Below are 23,066 nucleotides of genomic sequence, written 5' to 3'. Positions count from 1 at the left end.
TGTAAAACTTTACAACTAAATGGATTTTGGTTCGTGTACTCTCCTTAGAGGGGTAGCAGTTGTTTAGAGAAAGAAAGCAGGCGTAATTGTCTATTTGTAATAATACCTTTTCAGTGAGGTTGTTAGTTGCACGGGAAAAGTTATTACATCTTATCAAATAAGATTTTTAAAATCTAATTATGCTAGACCAATGGCTTAAGAAAGTATATAAAGTGTAGTCAAGATGGCAGCTCTGGGATCGAGGCTGTACACGTGTTAATTAAGTCATGAATATGGACATTTTTTTCATGTGGGTGATTTAAATAAGAAATTACACCAAGATTAATTATGTTTGAATTTTATAAGGTGGAAATGCAGTTTGTCTTTTAAAGAAGTGCAATATATGACAGAACATATGTGCTTACGGCTGCCTGTCGTCGAGGTTTATATTATACACATGAAGTAATACATATTAAAGGAACATTTTGCAACTGAGAAATCTACGCTGTTTGGGTCGTCGATTTTTACCTGAGGCCGTCATCGGATATGTTTTCTGATAAGTTACCGTTTGTGGCTTCGATACTCATTTGTCTTCTGGTCCCAGGTATCCTTACATTATCACAGCTTCAACTGAGTAAGTGATTTTTAAAATATTCAGAAAAGTTATATATATTATGATATATCAGTAAAGAACTTTTTTAAAAACAAGAGGTGGATTACGCTGTTAAATTACATTTAAAAGTCGTGGGATTTATCGGAGCGATTTGCCAAACTGTTTTAAAGAAAAAATAACATGCTGATGTAGCGACATGGAAGAAACGAAAATTCTGCTGATAGGAGTTAAACTTCCAAAAACACCGCAAAGGCATGATTTGTAATATGCAAAAAAAAAGAAATAAGAGATGCCTAATCCATAGTGATGCCGATTTTACAACATATGGACGAAATCATATCAACTTTTCGTGTAAAATATAACCTTCTTGTTATAAAATTGGGCGCTTAGTCATTTCCCTTTCTATAATTCATATATGTTTAGCCTTTTTTCCTAAATTGCTCTTTTATTTTTATTTTTCTTTGGAGATCTTGTTTAATATGACCGGCGAATACGCCGGTCTACACATGAAAGCGTGTTAATTGGTTTTGATAGCCATTAAAATGTGATTAAGACATCGCATTAAGTTCCGTTTTAGCAAGTGTGTGTCATTAATTGGATACCCTGTGTGTTTGTATTTTATATTTTGTGAAATAATTGTCATATTAAGTGTAGGTAGGGAACACCGAAACGCACTAGAAGTTGGCATAAGTAGTAATTCGAATTCAAGTCTAAATATCTTATTTAAATTCATAATTTGACTTTGTTGTACTGTTTTCACTGTGTTTGTCACAGGAGCGCCCTTTCACACGCGTTTCACCGGGTCTTGATACTCGTGCTCTACACGCACAATAAAACCGCATGCACGGCTGCACGTCCACATGATAAATGTGCAGAGCGGTGTAATGAGTGTAACGTGTACATGAATCACGTGCTCAGACCGTTAATGTTAACAGACAGTCGTTAGAGGTATACTGCACGCGTTTGAAAATTTTCCAAAGTCAGGTTGTTTTAAATGTACATATCCTGCAAAGCTGCTAATATAACTGAATTCAGACTTTTTAAAAAAGCTATAAATCCCCTCACGAAAAGTATCTGACGTCGATAGTTTCTTCTGAAATGCACATGAAGACATGGCGCTCTCAATTAATGACCATTCATTTTGGATTAAATTATTAAATTAAAAATGGAATAAAGTTTCGAATCCAAGTGCAGGGCTGGGTCGAGCAATAATGCCTGAAAAGGATTAAATTGCTGTTTCTCGAAGAAATTTAATTTTTGTCGGTAAACCCTATACAGAGTACCTTTATGTGTTTGTTGGCTGTATTTTCCTTTATTTATGTATTTATTTGGTTGGTTGTTTGGCTCTGTGTTTATTCATTTTGCTTATCATCAATACAATTTTTCTTGTCCACAACGAAGAGTGGCAATTGCTCAATTAAAACAAAATCAGTAATCTAAAGGTTGATATTTGGATAATGTAGGACTTCCTTTTAATCTTTGACAATTCCTGTGTATATTCTCTTTAAACCATACAAATGAAAGATACCACAATACTGTAACTTGTTAAAGGAATAAGACATAATTAAGTTGAACACTTTTTGTTTTATGAGTCAAAAAGTAGTCTGAGCACGGCTGTTTGATTGCGGATCGTACATTGTGCATAGACTTCCACACTGGTGGCCAGAACTCTTTGAGCGAACTGCAATTTTTTTTTTTTTTTTTTATTGAAACCTTTCTTTTCACTTCTTTGTCCGTGTGTTCATAGCAGCAATGATATATCATATAACCATGATACACATGTATTATTATTATTATTATTATTATTATTATTATTATTATTATTATTATTATTATTATTATTTCAGACAGAATATGCTCTCCAGGTTTGCAGCTAAATACCCACCCTACAAAGTGTGACCAGTTTGTCCACTGTCAGTATGGAAGGGGCTATGAACAAGCGTGCCATGACGACACACGCTATAACCCTATGCTTGGCGTCTGCGACTGGAGGAGAGACACGGACTGTCTAGGTGCCATCCTGCTTTTTTTTTTTTTTTTAACTTCTTAATACGGTCCTGGCGCGTATTGCCTTAAATGGATATGATTGTGGCCATTTCTTTGATCGTTTTTGAACATTAAAAGCAGTGGGGTGATATTTGGGTATATGGATGAATCGTATTTTGAAAAAAATAACCAATTAGGTTTAGTAAGTATCATGTAAACTCCATAATTTGTAAAATAAAATGCGTCACAAATCAGTTTTCATTGCGCCTCCTCTCTCTTTGTATGCATTCTAAATTTCCCATAACATTTCATATCCATACGCAGGCCTACTATTGATCAAGTCTAATTTGATCTTACTAAATCTAATTACGTCTAACATCATCATTCCAGCTATCATACTACACCACCGAAGACTGGGATGCTGGAACGATCCTCAGCGGCAGTTTTTCTCTCGTTACGCTCCATTTTACGCCTACAACGTCTCCATTCCATTTTACTCCAATATGTCGCTACACCTTGACGCATGCGTAAGAGGTGCACATGCTGCTGGGTTTACAGCGTTCAGCGTCGCGCCCGACGGAAGCTGCTGGACAAACCTCAAAGGAATGTACGACGCCACCACACCCCAATATCGAATGAACAAGTGGTGTTCTTTGGAAGCTATCCCGGACCGTCAGAGGCTATACTTCGCAATTGACGTCTGTAAGTCGTTGTCGGTGAAATATTACCAAATGTATAGTGGGGTGATCGATATTGAAGTTCTTCTCTAAATCAATTGATAAGATGTGCACAATGATCTACTAAATGTTTTGCTATAAAAGTGCGAATGAGTTTTATTATTGATCTAGAGGCCCATGTAAAGGCAATAACGCTATTTCCTTATCCCATGCCACAGAAATCAATGAGTGAGGAATATGAATAGCCAGCCCTACATTCGAATCTTATTCTTCAGACATTTATGTGTAAGAAATATATAGAGTCCTATTTCCTTATCCTATCCGACAGATATCAATGTGTGAGGAATATTAACAATCCTATTTCGATCCTTATCCTACTGCTCAGGTTTTAATATGTGAGGAATATTCGTTATCCTATCCGACAGATATCACTTTGTGAGGAATATTAACAATCCTATTTAGATCCTTATCTTACTGCTCAGGTTTTTAATATGTGAGGATTATTCGTTATCCTATCCCACAGATTTCAATGTTTGAGGGATATATAAATGGTCCTATTTCAGTTATCCCAGGAGTCCCGCCCACCATTACCTCCGAGGAGGAGGTCCCGGCCACTGTGTTCAAGCACCGCCTACTTTCCCAGTGTCTCAAAGAGAAAAACCCTCTCAGATTTCCAGGTGGTTATGGTTGTCACTGCGGAGTAGGAGGATCCGGGGATCCGGTGGACGGAATAGACGAGTGAGTATGTTTATTGGTAACGCGGTTTTGGGCAGGTTTGTATGTGCGTGTGCGTACGTGTGTGCGCACGTATGAGTGTGTGTGTGGGGGGGGGGAGTGATCATTGCTTTTCGTGTTATTATATGTTAGAAAACATCTATATGCAAACAAAATCGATGGTCAAACTTTTAACAATAAAGATTAATACGTAGACTTGACGTCCAGTGTTAAATTGCTCAAATCAAAGGTGAAAAATGTACAAGATATCAGAAGCATTAGCCTTGGAAGCACAATAATCCGTGTCCCGTTATACTTCTTTGAATATTTTCATATTTCCACAATAGATGCTGTCAGAAACACGACGAATGTTTCGCAAACATAGACCTTAATGGTATTTGTGCCTGGGCACAGTCGCCCTATCTGGTGCCATATCGATACGACAAATGCCACGATCCCTACTGCAGTAAGTGTTGATAGAATCTTATTAACTTCAAGTCATCTATATTAATTTAGTCCAATGTTCAAATTTTCAGTACAATTGTTATAAATCGTTATAAATTGGTCGTAAATGGCCCGATGAATGGTCGTGTATTCATGACGTATTCACAGCTTTCAGTCGCACTACATGTATCTATTTATCTCTGTCTGTCTGTCTGTCTGTTTCGCCGTCCTTCCATCTATAAAACTGTACATCCTGTTTTTCTTTTCATTCAGAGCCCCCTGAATACTACTGGTGGGCAGGCTCGTGCCGTTCGCAAGTCTGCGAGTGCGACGCTGCCGCCTTCCGGTGCTTTAAGAGACACTTGCCTAATTTCAACGACGCATTCGTGAATTATGACAAACAGGCCAACTGCTGAAAGGAGCGCTTGTTGAACCAACCATGAGATCGCTACTCGCAAATCTCCACACCCCTGACCCTCTAAAGAAAGACAATGCGCCTAAGGACAGGATGCTTATCACGGGCTTTCATAATTAAAATTATTCTACAGAAAGCTTATGACCTGTGTTCGAGTCTTTTTCTGAGGCTTTTATAGCATAGCGTAGTTTACCGAGAAGAAGAGTTACTGGTAATTTCTTTTCTGTGAATACTAAATGGGTTAAAGTTAGTTCTGGAAAGACACTATAACCAAGAAATTGCATCATAGGTATGATTCCACAATTTTGCGAATTTCAAATTAGAACCGTTTTCTCTTAAGGACAGAAGATGTTTAAACTCTTTGATAGAGTTATCGAAAGACGTTTTATTTGATGGGCGGGTTTTGACCACGCAAAAAATAAATGAAGAAATATATTATGAATAAAAAACAATAAAACGCCGGAGGTTTTGATAACAACCGATTGGTAATTGTGCTTAATTGTGTTTACCGTTATAAATGTCAAGCTTAAACAGGGCAAGCATCAACTACTAGTACCTATAGACCATCATAAAACTGGTATTTAAGATAGTTAAAAGTACGGCATCAGTACTTAGCAGGGCCGTACGCTGCTGGAAACGGAAGTCAGTTTCCCTCCCAGAAGTTTCTAAAAACGATTTTTTATATTTGAAAAGTGTAAGTCCTTCCCTTTCTGTCAGAACAGTAGACGTTTCTTACATTTTTATTTCATTTAGTGACGAGTGCCGCAGCACTGCAAATTACAGTTTGCATACGTTGTAGGGCAATGGCTATCCGTTGCATGCCGCGTCATAACCGTATGTAATACACGTTACTTTATCAATCTACCGTCTTATTTCGACGGTCTTCATGAGAATGGTTTTCTTTGTGAGTTCCATTAAGTAGTGGACAATGATTACACATGTAACCGTTTGACATAGACTCTAAAAATTCCGATATACCAAAAACGCTAAATCTTAATCTTGCTGAATAAGACGAAAGGAATGGTTGCTTTTCGTTCAGGAAAGTGTTGGTAGACCCTGTATATCGGAGTTAAACCTTAGATGAAATACAGTCATGACTATGACTTGACTAAAATTTGAAATGTTTTAGCTGTGAATTTCACAACTACGACACCGCATTGACAGAATGTTTGCTTCGTCGTTTATCCAAGCAATCCACCATTATCAGCAACATCTGAGCTGTATAATATTACGCAAGATGCCCAGACATGACTTTGACATGTCCTCCGTGGGGAATAATGTTTGGAATGACAATGATGACAAAACGAATGTCAATCACGACACTACTGAACCGTTCTCAGTCGTCGGTTTGACAACCCATAACGAATGCAACATGAAAATGGTGCTTTTGAGTCTTGCCTTTATTAATGAATTGTACTCAACAAACTAACAAAAACTAGGTGTTTGAAACATACACGCCATCGATCTATATAGAGTAAGCTGAACAATTATTCAGATTATTCAAAATGGATTAGAGCATATGTCCGTAATAAAGCAAACATCATGCGCTGGTTTCTGTGAGATTGTCACGTAATCGATGAAAATTATTGATGCATGTCTATTTGTAGTGACACGAGAAACGCACATATAATATAATATTAGGTACTTCAGTTGGAATTCTCGTATTTAATTGTTCTTGATTATAATTGAAAATTAATAGGTCGTGCGTATGGTTTTTGTACACTTGGCTCCAATATACACGGGTCTAAATTCAGAGCATAATGCAATACATAGATACGGTTTACACGTTTTCAAAATTATTTTATGTTCATGATTTGCATGTTGTTAGAGCCGCAGAAATAAACTCGGCTTTTCCAATAAATTCCACCTAATCGTCTTAGTGTTTCAAAGCCATGTTATGTCATGTTATGCTACATTATGCCAGATATTCTGACAGTGTTCCTAATACTTATAATCAGTTATCATGATTATTATCGTCTTAGTGTTTCAAAGCCATGTTATGTCATGTTATGCTACATTATGCCAGATATTCTGACAGTGTTCCTAATACTTATAATCAGTTATCATGATTATTATCAATCTTATTAAGCTGTTTGATTTTTTAATCAACGCTCTTACAAGTCCTGTAAATTCAAGTTGCATGGCTATTCCATCATCCTGTGTATTTAAAAGACGGACGGGAAAAGAAGCTTTTAAGGAGGCAAGTAGAGAGAAAGGAGGCACGGATTATAATTTCCAAGTTTATCGTGTGTTACGGGGTTTCTCTTTGCGACATTGAGGTGAAGACCTAAAGTTCGAACCCTAACATCGTCAGGTCAAACCATCTAAAATATGCTCCATTTCGAGCACAAGTTTAGTTTAAACCTTTAAACCTCCCTGAATTTCAAGAAGTTCTGGGTGACATACTCAAACTGCCAACAGGCACATGATGATAAACGAGACCACAATGACATCAGAGGATATAATTTGTCACTGTGCAGCCAATTCAATCACAGCTCAGTGATGTGTCATTCTCAGACGCTGTACTCATCACGTCATCGTCCTTACTCCCGTTCAGTTCCTGCAATGTGTCATGTAAACGCCGCCATCTTGGATCTTCGAACAGGCTCCTTCTAGAGAGCATCTTTGCCCTATCTAAAAGTTTCATCTTCTTCTCCTTTAACCGCCTGCTAGACAATTCCTCTGCCTTGGCTTGCATAGAAAACGGCAACGTCCTCACCAAATCTTTTAACACATTGGTGCGCGTGTATAATTGTCCCCCACGGTTGGAGTTAGGCTTATGGCCGTCTAAGTTCCCAAGAGTTTTGTTTTCCTGAGTAACCGGTCTCTCTCCTTGGTGCTGTGGAGGAGTAAGGCGTAGTGCAGGCAGAGTTAGCTGTCGGTTCGGAGCCGCTGGTTGAGTTTCAGTATTGGTGGCAATGTCAACTGTGGTGAGAGAGCGATGTGGTTGAGCAATCAATGGAGGAAGGGACATGTCATACGCGTTGGCGTCAACTTGTAAGTTGTTTGCATGCGGTTTGGCATGTATAATTTGGTCTGTGGGTGTCAAGTCACTGATAGTGTCCTTAGAAAAAGGTTCCTGACTTCGTTCCATGAGACAGAGCATGCCGTCATTACCATTGCTTTCCCTGGCATCTCCGAGCTCGTCTTTAGCCATGACCATAGCTCTTGGTGCCTCACAAACACTCCCGCATGTACTTCCCGTGTGCGAATTTAGCGACTCCGTGAAATGTTGGGGTTTCTTCCCTACGCCATTACCAATGGGGAGCGTTTGTTGTGTTCCAGAAGCAACAGCACTGACATTTTGGTTCCTTTGGAGCGGTTGTTCAGCGTGACCAACTTGACCACAAAATATATTAACGCCAGGGTCAGAAACAAATGTTAAGTCGCGTTTTGTGGCGGAAAATCGGAGTTGAGACTTTATTGGAGAGCTGGCAGGTTGAATATTGTCGCATAAAGCTTTCTGTAGACGTCCAATATTATTAGTCTCTTCAAAGTACTTCGTCAAAAAGAACTTCCTTTGATGCCATTGGAGCGCGTGGATTTTCCGAAAGCGTTCAGTGCACATATGCTGTAATTTTTTCTCCAATTCTCGCCTTTCCCATGGATTGGAGGATAAAATGACATTGGAAATGTGTGTTTTGGCAGGAAGACGCAATATCGGTACTTTTGGGATTATTTCTTCCAGTTGTTCGCATTTTATCATCGCTCCTTCGTCTTGCGTAGATTGCTGTTTCTCCTTACGTGACATGTTGCTGCAAAATGAATAGATTAAATGTAAAAATTCTGCTACATTCATTCACGATAATCTCTTTATCCGTGAATGGATTTTTTTATCTTCGACAATTTTCCCAATGCAAGACCAGTAGCCATCACTTTACGACAACATTTACATCAATAATGCTAGTTACCAAGTGTCTTTTATCACATAATCTAAATGCCCTGTAGTTGTGTGTATTCAAAATCCACTTTCATTTACATCAAAGGGCTATAGTGGAAGTAAAGTTTACCAGGAGAAAATCGATGGTTAAAGTAAACGCATTTCCATTATCTATTATTACGTGACCGACACGAACAAAAATGTTTATGGATGCAAGTAATGGTTTCTTACATCGAAAATGTACGTTTGTCAACAGCATGAATGTACCAATCATACACTAATAAGAATTCAATGACATTGATAAAATATAGCTGATTATAAAAACGTCATTTGGCACTACGTGGAGTAAATAAGACATCACAGCTTCTCTTTTTTTCTCATTTTGCCCCCCCCCCCCCCTCTGTCTCTCTCTCTCTCTCTCTCTCTCTCAAGTAGACAAGTTTTAAAATCATGTCCGTCTTTAAATGCACTTTCTTTATTCTTCGACAGAGAGCCTTTAAAGATCCTTTGTCACGTATCCATTACATTCATTTAAAGCCTCGCGTGTAATATAATTCCTCATCCCCCACGATGCTATTTTTGTCGATATGCAGAAAAATCTATCCTCATGCTTTTGACCACGCGGAATCTATTGTTACTCAACGTATCACAAAAGGTCGAAGTCCGTTTACTCTCGGAAATATACAATATTTCTATTATGTGTGCAATTTCGCAGCAACTTGAATTCACATGCCAGATGAAGTTATTTATTGGATTTCTGTGAGTGCGTATTGGTTGATGCATAAAAACAGTGCTGTTTAAAAAAATATGTTTATATAGACGCTGGATTGACGCAACAGCATTTTTAATAAAGGATAATTTTTGACGCAACGTCTATATTGGCTACACAATTAAACTACAATACATAAAACATATCAAGCAGTACAAAGAACATAATATTTAGTCCTACACTGTATAAGAGATAAAAACTTTGATTCATATTCCATTTAAATCTATTTTTTCTGAGAAACAGCTTTGGCTGCGTACTGTAAGCTTAAAATTGTTTTGATTATGCTGTTTTGATTATGCTGCCAAAATGCTTTGTAACGAAAAAACTGTTCTTCTGTCTCCTTTGCGAGAGAGACGGAGAGTACATACGTGCAATGTCCCCCTGTAGGTTTTAGGGGTGGGGATCTAGGGTGGGGATGGAACCCAAGACAATTTGGGAAAAACTTTTGGGGGGAACCTTTTTGACATTTTATCCTATATCTTCCTCACAGAACTTCAGAAATATCTTTTAGAATTAATATCAGTCAGCATTCATGAAGAGGAGTACCTTGCCTCCGACCATTTTCTCAGTCTATGACCCTACTTGGATATGCGTATGAAAGTCAAATGAATGAACTATATGTACTTACCTTTGGTGAAAAACGTTGTGGTCGTGAAACTGTATCAGGAGACTTATCATGGACCGTTGCTGCTCAACCGGATGTATTTGTGGCCTTGGCAACAGAGGGGAGAACAGATATCCGCCCCAAAAATCAATATAACAAACGATTTAGGGTTTAGTTAACAGAAATACCCAGTATAGATGGATACTTACACTGAACAATGACTGCATAATGCGTCGCAACCTTCGCATTACTACTCTTAATGCCATGTTCGCTTAATGCCGTGCCCGCAAGCTTACTGTAGCATTTAATTAGATAATAGGGAAGTTTTGCGGCAATGCTAGTCCAAAACATTGCCCGTACTGGTGTATGTGTCAAAAGTCCCGGCTGCAACGTGGATTTAGTTTGCTAAAAAAATAAACCACAAAATCAGAGGCGCTGCATGATAACGATATCGATTTAGTCAATATAATGCCATAGGAAGCTAAGTAAAAATGTTTTTGATGCATTCACCCCACATTTGGAGTATACGGAGTGGGGTGCAATTTTGACTTCGGATCTACTTCATGCTCATGTTCTGCTAGCGACTGCTTAGTTAAACCATGGGTCAAAATAAATCTATTTCATACAAAAGGTAAAACAAGAAAGAAAAAGGGAAATGAATATGAAAAAGACTCGCTCTTGAAGAAAGTGTTAGCAATGCAAAGCAACTCTTAAGGAGAGACAAAGAAAAATTAACTTAAGTAGTAAGGAAATTATTTTCAAAGTTTTTGTAAGTGTAACCTTATTTGGTCATAACAACATGTTTATTTAATTTAAAAATGAGAAATGAGAGTTCAACACGATATCAAGGACAAAGATAAAAAAAATCCTCCCGACATAAATGTAGAATACTGGCAAACGCAATAACACCAAATTTGATGGCAGGCGTTTCGTTTATTTTCACTAAACCTTCACACATTTCCAAATGCTGGAATATAGACCAAAACACATGAATGGCAACATCGTCACGCTGTTTAGACGTCAAGTGTGAAGAGTTCAGTTGAAGCCTGAAACAGAAAACAAATTAATATAAATAAATCCTAGTTAGAAATGCTCATCGCTATATCATAACTAGAGGGCTGATGAAAAATAAATTTGAGCACAAAGTCGCGGTGTTGTACGTGACTGTAAAGTGACTGTAGATTGGCGTCAAAGAGATCATTAAAACATTACTCTCTCTCTCTCTCTCTCTCTCTATCTCACCTGCTTTAATTTCATTTAATTTCACATCAACCTCCAACTCTAATTGATCGATTTTTACAGCACCAACAAGATCCAAGCTGTGCGACTGTTATTTGCCATACCGGACATCGTGAACTTCTACAATGACCACCTTGAGAATTGCATGCACCTGGAAATACAGCACAGGAAAATATGTTAATGGACAGTTGATGTCAGGATGAAGTTTGTGTGTAGTATAAACGAAGCTATATAATAACACAAAAACAAAGAAATCCGGTCTTAAAAGTAGGTTGCAAAAGACTCAGGTTCAGTCAATGTGTAGTAGGCACCATTATTATCGAAGAGGTTTATCAACTTTATGTCCACGTGAAATGAAACAGAATGTCAGGCTACACCCACAGTTACATGTAGGCCTACGTCTTTTACAGATTGCAAAATTGCATCTGAACGGAACAATTTGATCCATCTCATCGTCTTTCTCTCCTCTCTCTCTCTTTCTTTTGTTTTTAGTTTGTTTATTATTATTTTATCATCTCTCAATCTAGTATCATTTGCTGGAAAATTGAGAAAACAGCTAAAAGATTACAGTTTGTTGCTTTGAAAATCTAGAATGTTCCCCCAACTTCAATTTAAAAATTTAAATTTTAAAATTTTTAATTTAAGTGGCGTTATATACTTACTGCACCAGCCGTCATCACAGGCGTGAGATACTGTAAAAGGTAAAATAGATACCGTTTCATTTTACCTACTACATGTAAGACTGGCAACACAAATCGTTCGTAAAACAGTTTTTCTCGTTCTTAAAGTTTACGTTAGCATTTTTAAGTTCCAACTTGATTAGTTTCTAAGCGAAATTACCATACTTTTTACCTGACATCACGGCAGTAAGCAATAAAAGCAGAACAACTAAAGTAAAGGTTCGTAACATGTTCCAATGGCAAATGCGACGAAGTGCAAGCGCAGTGTCCTTAACCGTCGCCACGGTACTTTTACACGCACATTGTCCTTTAGTTTTCTTTTATAAACATGCCTGAGATACAAATCTTCACATCTGCTGTACTTGTCGTGTACAAATATCCAGGAATTAACGATAAATCAAAATGATTGTGGAATGTTTTGAAAACCAGGTTGCAACAATGACTGCCGGAATGCGGTGCCTTCAAATATATACACTGTATAATATTTAATTTCTTTAAAATGCTGATGATGTGAATTAGTAGTTTTGTGACGGTATATTTCTCGTTTTGCCTATTTTTGGATATACAACAAGCTTTGTCACGATATCAGAGGTAAATTCAACAATTTAATGGCTTTGAAAAGTTGAGCTCTTCATATCTACATCACCACCGTCTTGAACGACAGGCAACCGTGTTAAATTTAAATGGGGACCGGAATGGGTGTCTTGTCAGGAATCGGTTCTTACTGCAGAAAGGGGCACTTCAAGCCTAAGTGTGTGTGTGTGTGTGTGTGGGGGGGGGGGGGGGGGGGGGGCAACGCACGTGCTGTAATTCCCTCTCGATCCTTCATCTAGTTCAAATTTAAAGAGTCGGATTATGAATCTCAAATGTTAAGTAGAGAGAGAGAGAGAGAGAGAGAGAGTAATGAGGATAAAAATAAGAGCACATATGGTAATGCTTAATCGTTATTCAAAACGCGCTTCGTACCGCTACAAGGAAATACGAAAACTTAATATCACGAACATAAAAATTATTATATATCACTACAAGTTAAAAAAAACACTTAGCAATTCATTTCCTTTCCGTAAAGATATATAGTTTGACTAATTTCTCTTGTCATTTGCAGTTTTGAAAGTTTGCCAACATAGGATACTCCTGGCTGTCAGAATCAGGTGTTGAATGCCCTTCCCTAAGTGCATATATATTATAGTTACAGTCCCGCTCGCTCGGTGGCAGCACGTTACAAGCATTTGTACCTGGAAATATATTCGTATAATGTATTGGGAATTAAAGATAGTTATCAGGTGGTCAAAAATGAAAGTCGTGAAATCTGTAGTGTTGCCGTACTTAAAACATGGAAATAATTTTTCTAATAACAAAATCTTCTGTTGGGATTAGATAACATTATTGATAGTTGGAAGTAAATTGCAAACGCCGGAGTTTTTCGCCCTCGGTTCACACCATTTTAGGTTGAAAATATTCTTTCTTTAATATTAAAATGGTCATTTTCAGCATAAACATACATGTAAGTAACAATACAAAACGTAATTAATAATATTTAATCACAAACAGATCGTAACTCGATACAGCATGCATAAGATAGAGACCTTGAATGTGTAGAAGCGTCATAGAATAAGTAGAATTAATTAGATTTCCCTGGATGCAATAAAACTTTATCATTATTATACCCACAAAAAATGCCCGCTTATATAACATTATCAACATCAACCCAAACATTTTATAAGATAAGGGCTTCAAAAGTAGTGAAAAGTTAACATGGAATTTTTTTATCATGGAGACAATGTAACGCGGAACGTCAACTCTAAGCTCTTTCAACTCGATATCATGTTTTAGCAACCAAAACCTGGTCCCAACAAGGTACAAGATATCCCTTAGGCCACGTGACAACTCCTGTCATCCTCGACGTGCTTTTTTGTCTAAATGCGCTACATGTCTTGTCTTACAAATGTTAAAACACTAATTATAATCCACGCAGAAAAATACGGGTACATGTTTTGCAAGTTGCGAGTCCTCTTCGACCCGAGGTACAAAGCCCAACCAGGAAGAAGTTAGGACATTCTTTTGTTTCTTTCATAGAAGACTTTATGCTTAGTAAACTAATACAAAAACTGATTAGATAAGGTTTTGAAAGCTCAAGAATAATGACACCTTACCTGGTACCGTGATCGCGTGAATCAGCAATGCAAACAAGCTACATGGTCCCCTCATATGATTTATAACCAATGCTTATACAGAGGGGACTGCTAAGAGCCGGATGCTCGATTTTTTACTCGTTTTTTTAAGGGTGATAAAAAGCCTTATCAGCAAGATGTATTAGACGGCGTAACTTGGTAGGAGGAGAAGTACATAAGTCTACGCGAGGAGTCGGAGCAACGCCAGCGATCTTGTGCAACAGGTGAGTTAAATAGTGTTTGTGTGTAGAAGCCCACGGAAAGAAGTACACGAGGTTTGACGTTACATGTAGGCTGGCTACCTGTTCAGTTGTCTTGGATATTAACACAGTTTCGCACATCCAGTACTATACGTGAGTTTTTGTTTTTCGGATATGTTCAGTAAAGGTGGAATGTGAACCAATAAGTATATTAATTAAGCACGTGTCTTCTCCATCCTTTTAGGGATAGTCTGCCCAACTGGATTTGCATAAACGCTATATTTCAGTGGTAGGTGGCTGTAGACTGTCTTTATAAATCTGCCTATATGTGTACATTGCATTTTGTTATCTTTATTGTCATAAGTCTATCAATGTTTTATTTGGGCCAGCGCGTCTTTAAATCTGTGATGGAAATCGAGATAATTAAATGTTAGTTCCAGTGGTGGATTTAGAGGGGGGTCAGGGGGGTCCTGACCCCCCCCCCCCCCCTCGATTTCTGGTCTCCTCTTAAAATTAGAATTTTTACTACCAAATTATAGTTTTAAACCGTACCAAATGCCACCGTTTGCTCTCTAAAATACCAAAATTTCCGGGGCCCTTCAGCGGGTCCTGAACCTCACCCCAAGTGTGTGTGTGTGTGTGGAGGGGGGGGGGGGGGGGGCAGAGAAGGGTCTGCTGTGCATCTGCGCCCCCCCCCCCCCCCCCCCCCCTCTTCAAATAATCCTGGATCCGCCCCTGAGTTCTCTTCTATTTGGCAGTACTGACACGTTCTTTTTCGGTCACATAAATTACATCATATTTTCTTTTTTCCAGTTCAAAGAACATTAAGGATCCTGGAAAAAAGTGTGAAAAAGTTAATGAAGACAGGTTCTCGCAATGAACTCAAGTGATATCGCTGAATGCTATCTTTGGCAAAACAATGCGACTTTTGATGCCACAGAGGAGCTGCAGTATCAGATAAGTACGTGGCTTAACAAGACTGTGCCACCGATTTTGCTGATAATCGGCACACTTGGCAACATCATGTCTTATCTGGTTTTACGACGCCCCTTCATGCGGAGGACGTGGATAGGTTTCTTTTTACGAGCGTTAGCCGTGACCGACACCTTTGCACTTTGGCTGGGACTATCTCGTCACATGATCAGAGTGTATGGTAATTTCGATATACGAGAAGCGCATGCTGCTGTGTGTAAACTACATCGGTTTACTTTGTACTTCTTCCTGGATATGTCAACTTGGCTGCTCGTTGGATTAACAGTAGGGCGGTACATTTCAACATGCCATATTTTACAATCCTACAGACTGTGCTCAACCAAAAGAGCTCGAATTGCGTTAGCGGTGATCGTCGGATGCGTTTTTGCTAAGAACGCACACGTGCTGTTTACCGTTGACATAAACGTTAACGCATTAACGGGTGAACGCCATTGCAACCATTATTGCGATTCCGACCATCATAATTTTTGGAAGTTTATCTACCCGTGGATAACTTTTTGTGTGTACGCCGCCGGCCCGTTCGCTGTCATGATTGTTCTAAATATATTGATTGTTCGTTCACTGCGGAGATCGACGCGATTCCAACTTCGCTCTACTCGCAATTCGGCCTATTACCAAAACAATAATGATCCCCCATCCACTTCGCCCCTTAGTGTAAATTCCTTCAATAACAACAATCACCCACTGGAAGTGACAGATGATACAACTTCAGGATCGCAACCTGCAAGGATTGTTGAGTCGCCTAGAAGGGGACATTTTAGGCGCCATTCAAGACCAACCCAAATGGACAACAAAGCAGATGACCACAACTCAGCGACACATAACTCGACAGCCCATGAACAAAATCGTGAGACAGAAAGACTATCTCGTCATGGTTCCAACATAGTGAGACAAAAGAGGGGCGTTAACAGTAACCAGCATGCTTTCGCATCTAGATCCATCACAGTGATGTTATTTGTTGTGACCATTATTTTTTTGATCTTGGCGACGCCGAGTTTTATCAACCTTATCATAGAACCATACCAACACATTAACAGTTCACGCCAGAAAGCAACACAGCGATTAACTTCGACGATCGTTTTGATGCTCAACTATTCGAACCACACGATTAACTTCTTACTCTACTGTGTTAGCGGAAGGAGATTCCGAAACGAATTCCTTCGAATGCTCAGACGTAATGCCGGCCGCGGGAGGTTCGAATCGAATTTTGGAAGCAGCCGTGGGAGTATTAGTCAGTCGCAAGTTATCCCAGACCCAGCTGCTACAAGAAATGAAAACGGACGTGAGAGAAATCAGGAAAATGCTGTCACTGCAGAAACGCGTTTCTGAACTGAGCTTTGAATCCAGACACTGGATAGCAAGGTTTTTCTAATCGACTCAACATCTATGCAAGATTGACTGGCCATTCGAACGAAGTCCAAACGTTGTCTGTGCTTATCTTGTTTGGGGCCTACTTAACCACGGTAAAATATTTTTACGACCTACAGTGATAGCCAATTGCGTAAATTTGTAATCGAACATGTTACAGAATAAACTTGCATAATATGCTTTTCCGCTTGTTCGTGACCCATGCACAGAAATATGTGAATTTGAAAAGTACTTCACAAATGGGAAAAATTCTGTAAACGCAAAATTTAAAAATACGCATAAACGCAAATGTGTCGAATTGATAAAACCAGGTATCAGAAAAAGAAAAGACATTATTTTTTCGACAATCACCGTTGTACACATACATGTAGAATTGAACAGAAAAATTTTTAAAATGCTTAGTTGTATAATCACTTAGGAGTATGTAGATAGCTGAAAACGAGGTCTTCACGAGGAGATGTGTCACTGCATCTTATTAAAACGCTCAATCGGTGTTGGGTATGTCGCTCATGTTTTACCCAATTTAAGCCGATTATAGCAATCTCAATAATAAATAGGACTAGTTTGTTTTTCGCTAGCTTAGCTGAGCCGTTAAAGGCTTACCCTGTCACTGTGGGAAAGCACTGTCTTGTGCTGTATAATCTGTTCAGATCAATATTTTTTTAAATTAACATTCATATTCGTTTATTCAATGTTTCTCCAGTATACATGCAAAGTGGCTTTAAAAATGTAGCTTTTAACTTCCATCATTAGATCTGAGTATTCCATTTTTTAGACTTGAATACAACTTTTCTCGCATTATAATCAAAGTAGCAAAGATACGAGAGACTACATGTACAATGATTATAAATATGTAGTTTTAATGAATTCGGAAATTAAAGGAAATAATTAATCATTTGATACAAGTTATTTTTCCTTCTCAAGTCCTGATGCCCATGATCAAATTATAGTGCTGTAAGCATATCCTCTACCCGGGCCGCATAGTATATATTACATATATGTGGAATTTTTCTCTGACGCGACAGTGCAGAGAAGAACGGTCAATTTAACCAGGGTCATTATCTGTGAATATCCAGAGAAAAATCAATCTGTGGTCCTGGTAGAGGGTACTGTAAGTACATGTACGGCGAATGCCTTTAAGATGTTAAAAACAAGTTCGTGTAAATGTCAAAACATACCACGGACGTTCACATCTGTTTTTAGTCGTCAAGAAAAACGAGTTTTGAAGTACTGACACAACTAACAACTGTAAGAGGAAGCAGGATAAGTGTCCCACTCCACTCTCAACCCATTATTATTTATATGAAAGAATTACTAAATATCCCGAGATTGCATCATATTATCCTCAGTGTACTTTACCGGTAGGTGTTGGGGTGGGGGCAAAATAATGACCGCATAGAGTGGAGCCCGAAACACGTGTTATTTGAATTTTTATATTTTCAAACCGTGTTATAAAAAGTAACTGTTTGGACACAACACAGAAATCAGACGGTTAATAAAAAACACACACACATGCACATACTGGCGACCCTTTTTAGGGGCGTTGCCTTTCGGTAATAAACGAAGTAACGCCCAAGGCACACACCTTCGATCGCCACTTTCTCTCTCTCTCTCTCTCTCTCTCTCTCTCTCTCTCTCTCTCTCTGCTCTTTACTCTGCACTCAGTCGTCACTGCTCAATGTAAACCCCAGCCGTTTTTCATTTATGCATACACCGTATGTCGATTTCATAATAATAACAACTACCACTCATGTCACGCATGTGTCCTCCGGCACTTAAAAGAGGCCTCTTAAGTAATCACCCTTTGCACGCGGTAGAAAACAGACCCCGCAATCCGATAAGGTAAGAAACATTGCAATATAAACGCCACTTGATATGTTTTCTCATTAATTTATCACCCTCTTAAGGGTAACAGTAATACCCTGAATAGGGCGACCTGTCTAGTTTACTAAAGCCTAAGCTGACATAAGGACAGAGAAACGTACACAGTTACTGCGATGAACTGATATGATTCAGTGTGTAGTGAAGTGTGATTTCCGACCGTGGTGTGTTTAGCTTTGTCACTGTGGTAGACGTGGGACCTTCTACCATAATAGACAGTGCAGTGTGACATTCAAATAAACTTTGGGGGACGACTAGCTTGACCGTTGAGGACATCACGGCACTATTTGTGCTAGATTTAAGACGACTTTTATGACTGGATGCGTAGTATTCGTTTATTCAGCTACAGGGAATTAATATGGTGAGGTGAGAAGCACAGATGTCGTTTTGTGTACATATAATTACCGTATTTAACGACGCTTAAGACCGACCTTGATATTGAAATAATAAGGCAGGTCATTGCTTGTTAGCGTATCTGATGCGGATGCCACTCTCTCTCTCTCTCTCTCTCTCTCTCAGCCATACCTCCACTTGGACCTACCAATGCATTATTCATTTCGTATTAACTTAATTTAAGAGATTAACACCTCTCAGCCTGCATCAACATTTAATAATCTGAATAATGGCCCCTGGTCCCTTTGCATTAATTAGCCTTGAAACATTATTAATTTAACACCATATACAGCGCTTGTCTCTGCATGCCCGTGTGCTTTAATGACTAATTTAAGTGCTCTAATATCACACGCCACTAATAATTCATATGATTGTGGTCTCCCCACCGTGTACTAGTACAACGTACCTCATAGATATAAAACTGGGAAGCATTCATAAAGTTTTTAACCTCTCGTTCGACCTGGACTTGAATGGTGTGTGTGACGTATAAAACTTGTGCTTTCAAACAAAGGAAGAGGGATTGGGACTCGTCAGGAAACGGCCTTCTATTATTAGACCGGTCAGTCCCCAGTTTGTAACTTGAATGTGTCGCTTTGACAGTCCCATTGGTAGATAAAGCCTCAGGTGAGTACTTGTACATTATGTACTGGTAGATGTCTACGCTTGTGCAGTGAATGTGTACTAGTAGGTCTATGTCATTTTAAAATCATTTTAAGGAACGCTGCGAGGTTAAGGTTAAGGTTAAGGTGTTCCATGTTAGATGTTCCATGTTAAGTCAACAAGGCTATAAGCGGTATGTTACTCCACGATGTCATGAAAAAGTGGGTCGTTTACAGGTAGGCGGATTATAGTTTTGAAAGAAAGAATGATGTGAACAGCCATTATGTACAGTGTACAGCGATGTTCCTGAGAGAGAGAGAGAGAGAGAGAGAGAGAGAGAGAGAGAGAGAGAGAGAGATTCTGAGTATAAAGGAGGAGAGAGAGCAGATGAGAGGAAGAGTCCTTGAGAGAGAGAGAGAGAGAGAGAGAGAGAGAGAGAGAGAGAGAGAGACGACTGGAGAGAGAGTTTGGGATTAGAAAACGAATGGACGTTTGGGGGGGGGAGGCAGGCTAAGGGAAGAAGGGAGAGCTGCCAAACAAGCCCATGGTCACAAGACTCCAAAACTAAAATTAAAATTAATACTGCCTTTATCAGCCAATGTCTCTCTTCACAATGGGTATGTGACAAACCACAGCTACAGTAGATGTTTCTCGTGCTCCGGAAATATCCTACTCTGCCAATTTTACTAAATTAAAATACGAATAAATGCGATTCATTCGTTGTTTTCGTCCCGGCCAGTTACAGGATTGGGGCATTGAGAGCACGTCTAGTAGAAGCCTTAAGGGGTATGTATTCTGTACATGTAGGCTATACCTCTGCGTGCAAACCCGATATTAGCATGGCCCAAATTATGGGCCAAACAGCCCAATTATATAATCGTACTTTACGAAAAAATGCAACTGATACGGAGTTCCGTATATACTATGTGTAGGAATGTGATCTAGGTGTAGTCAAATATGCGTGGTGTTCGTCATGTCATTCAGTTTTGTATGTCGAATCATTCTAGATTTAGGACATGCTCATTTAGGAGCATGTATGGTAAAAGACAGTAGACATAAATACATGTTCACTTAGAGCACAACTGACTTCTACTAGGAACTGGATAGCAGTAAAGGGAGGGAGGCTTTTTAGGTCCCTGTCGTAAAGAAAGTGACAGTCCGCATAACAGAGGTACCGCTTCCCCTTAGATTCATACAGGTTAGGGTAAACTTGACGCTAGTGGGTCAAAATGCAGGCCGGGGCTTATATATACAAATGAATGGGAACAGGATCTTTCATCGGGGGGACCCTCTGGTACATAACGCCGTTGAACTACAGTATCTATGACATCTGTCTAGCAAAGAAGATATGTTTTAGTTTATCCAATCTCAGCAGACAGGTTTAAAAGAAGCCACCTATTTAAACATGCAATTATTTCATGCCATGCTGTCGCCCGTAAAATACCCCGTATAACGAGACGACATGTATTTCATGAACAATAGTAAATTTCTTGTTCAAACTGCTGTATCTCATGGTAAATTTATTGAATGACTGTGACATTAACTGAATATCAGTTTACGCCTGAGATACACGTCCGTTACCACAAACACAGGTTCGAATTGATTTTCACGGGAGATTAGTTTATTGCGTAGGCGTGAAGAACGAGACACATATATTGGGGGAGGGTCACAAAATGACGGGCTGGGCTTGTAAAATATTCACCTTAAGTGAACAGCAAATAATTCGGATTGTCTTATTTGTATGGCGTGTATTTTTTTCACCGTAGGTTGGCTTGAGCGTTTTATGGTTACTGAACGAGAGAAACAAATCATTCAGATATATCAATAGCATTGCATGTATTAGTTTATTTGGGTTTAATCGATTTTAATTTTGGTTTTGAACGATCTTTTTTTTATTTGTACAATTCACCAGGTCGTTGTTTGCTTGCTTGTGATAAGAAGAGGAAATAGGTGCAACTTGTCATTCGATTTACAAGATATATCATAAAATCTTCAAGATCTTGTTAAATACCAGTCAGTGTACAGTACGGTGTGGATTACGACGAGAAGTACAAGTACATTGTTTTAAAATTGTTTTAAAAACACGATAAATTATTTAATAAATGTAATGGTTTAAATGGAGTAATTGGAGCACACCTGTACAGCCCCCCCCCCCCCCCCCCCCCCCCCCCGGAAAATGTCCTGCAGAGGCAAAAAAGGAATAGAAAACCTCGGAGAGAGAGAGAGAGAGAGAGAGAGAGAGAGAGCGGCGAGCGTAAAAAGTGGTTGTCCGAGGTCAGAGGGCTTCATGAGGCCATATCTAACCTCGGCGCGTGGGTGCTCGCCCTTGGAACATTTGTTATTACCAGTCTGGTGAACCGGGCCGCCAACGGTAGCGCCAATATTTTACCGTAATACATCTCCCTTAATGCTTTATAGCATTGTGAGATACGATCTCTAAGTATCGTTTATTAAGATATATATTGAGGCGTGTTCAATTAGTCAAAATAAAATGTGGACGCTGTGTTGACCCTTAAGCCCATTTTCTAGTATGAATCAGTTTTTTGAAAATAAGGTAGGAGTATTTCAGCCAGTTTGTTACATTCAAATGTGTCCAATGTCTGGTAATGGTGCGAAAAGGCTATAAAAATAAAATATATAACAAATAGAAGGATTCCGAACTAAAATGATTTCCACTTCCATTGGAAAATGACCTCTTTTCCGTTTTTTGTTCGGATAAGGATTAACCAACGCAGTGTTTTTTCATTGGTTTTCTAATTATCACTTGTGAAAATTGGCTACAAATAGCCGTCGAATCTTGCAGCAATATTTAGGTGAGCAGCTGTAATAAGAACTAGACTTATTTTACAAAGAAAACGAAGTGTGTGGGGGTGTTTGAAAATGTATCTGAAACTGTGGAGGACTATTCCGACTTCTCATCAGTGAGTAATAATAAATAATCAAAAATAATAATGATTAATCATATTTTATATAATTGTTTTCCTATATTGGCTGCACCTCCTATAGATAGTATTGAAGAGAATGGATAATAAGATTAAATCTAGATTACCATATTTATTAGTCTTAGTACAGAATGTTCATTAGTACAGTACTTGTTCCATGTCCCCGTAGAACATAAGCGACGGGGGAGGTTGCATGGGAGCTCATTTTTTCAAACAGCTTAATCATATATATATATTAGCACAGGAAACAGGAAAGATTAGGGGAATCCACAATAGCTAGCTCCCTCACTTAAATTTTGCTTTTTACGCACCTGTAATATGATGATGACCTGGTTATAAAACGGTAAGTGTCGGGGAAAAGTATCTATGCCAATGCCTGTGTTATTTCATTGCTGTCTTTACACGAAGAAAAAAAATTGAAAATCTAACACAGGTTGATACTTTTGAGTCAACTGCAACATTCTGTCGGTCATGCAGCACAGCAACCACAATCCACCGCTCAGTTTCTCTTAGTTTGT

General features: G+C 38.8%; 4 protein-coding genes across 10 annotated transcripts in view; 3 read left to right on the top strand and 1 right to left on the bottom strand.

The window, feature by feature from the left end:
- Positions 1-325: 325 nt before the first annotated feature.
- On the top strand, positions 326-4,969 carry LOC106162517 (uncharacterized). Its single transcript, XM_013539823.3, has 6 exons — positions 326-613; positions 2,440-2,604; positions 2,969-3,280; positions 3,819-3,993; positions 4,317-4,435; positions 4,687-4,969. Exons 1-6 carry the CDS (start codon positions 526-528, stop codon positions 4,827-4,829), a joined length of 1,002 nt encoding a protein of 333 aa, XP_013395277.2. The 5' UTR covers positions 326-525; the 3' UTR covers positions 4,830-4,969.
- A 1,098-nt stretch (positions 4,970-6,067) lies between these two features.
- LOC147760784 (uncharacterized) lies at positions 6,068-10,702 on the bottom strand. The gene is made up of 2 exons (XM_087018508.1): positions 10,106-10,702; positions 6,068-8,583 (listed from the first exon to the last, which is right to left on the bottom strand). The coding sequence occupies exons 1-2, from the start codon at positions 10,153-10,155 to the stop codon at positions 7,314-7,316; spliced, it is 1,320 nt and encodes a 439-aa protein (XP_086874634.1). The 5' UTR covers positions 10,156-10,702; the 3' UTR covers positions 6,068-7,313.
- A 3,381-nt stretch (positions 10,703-14,083) lies between these two features.
- Positions 14,084-16,915, top strand: LOC106170276 (uncharacterized). Of its 2 annotated transcripts, none has more exons than XM_013550070.3 (2): positions 14,084-14,395; positions 15,185-16,915. In XM_013550070.3, exon 2 carries the CDS (start codon positions 15,248-15,250, stop codon positions 16,691-16,693), a length of 1,446 nt encoding a protein of 481 aa, XP_013405524.2. In that variant the 5' UTR covers positions 14,084-14,395; positions 15,185-15,247; the 3' UTR covers positions 16,694-16,915. The 2 variants fall into 2 exon arrangements, with proteins under 2 accessions (XP_013405524.2, XP_013405525.2); XM_013550071.3 differs by having other exon boundaries at positions 14,380-14,524.
- A 1,636-nt stretch (positions 16,916-18,551) lies between these two features.
- The window catches only part of LOC106170278 (FMRFamide receptor), a 28,095-nt gene continuing 23,580 nt past the window's right edge, over positions 18,552-23,066 (top strand). Inside the window, exon 1 of one of the 6 annotated variants that reach the window (XM_013550076.2) lies at positions 18,552-18,574. Coding sequence is in view for 1 of the 6 variants with exons in the window: in XM_087018511.1 (XP_086874637.1) it covers positions 19,774-19,842 (69 nt within the window). In the remaining 5 variants the exon portion in view is untranslated. The other 5 variants (XM_013550077.2, XM_013550075.2, XM_013550079.2 and 2 more) reach the window with 5 other exon arrangements.

This window comes from Lingula anatina, chromosome 7 (genome assembly GCF_051362555.1).
Source record: "Lingula anatina isolate TDL-2025a chromosome 7, LinAna3.0, whole genome shotgun sequence".
NCBI lineage: Eukaryota > Metazoa > Brachiopoda > Lingulata > Lingulida > Lingulidae > Lingula > Lingula anatina.
The sequence above is the reverse complement of the archived record's forward strand: the minus strand, read 5'-3'. Positions and strand labels throughout refer to the sequence as shown.

Coding starts and splice junctions, on each gene's coding strand:
- LOC147760784 (XM_087018508.1), bottom strand. CDS start 10,155: ATGATAAGTCTCCTGATACAGTTTCACGACCACAACGTTTTTCACCAA. Junction 8,584..10,105: donor CACAACGTTTTTCACCAAAG/GTAAGTACATAT, acceptor TTCATTTTGCAG/CAACATGTCACGTAAGGAGA.
- LOC106170276 (XM_013550070.3), top strand. CDS start 15,248: ATGAACTCAAGTGATATCGCTGAATGCTATCTTTGGCAAAACAATGCG.
- LOC106162517 (XM_013539823.3), top strand. CDS start 526: ATGTTTTCTGATAAGTTACCGTTTGTGGCTTCGATACTCATTTGTCTT. Junction 3,281..3,818: donor ATACTTCGCAATTGACGTCT/GTAAGTCGTTGT, acceptor GTCCTATTTCAG/TTATCCCAGGAGTCCCGCCC. Junction 4,436..4,686: donor ATGCCACGATCCCTACTGCA/GTAAGTGTTGAT, acceptor CTTTTCATTCAG/AGCCCCCTGAATACTACTGG.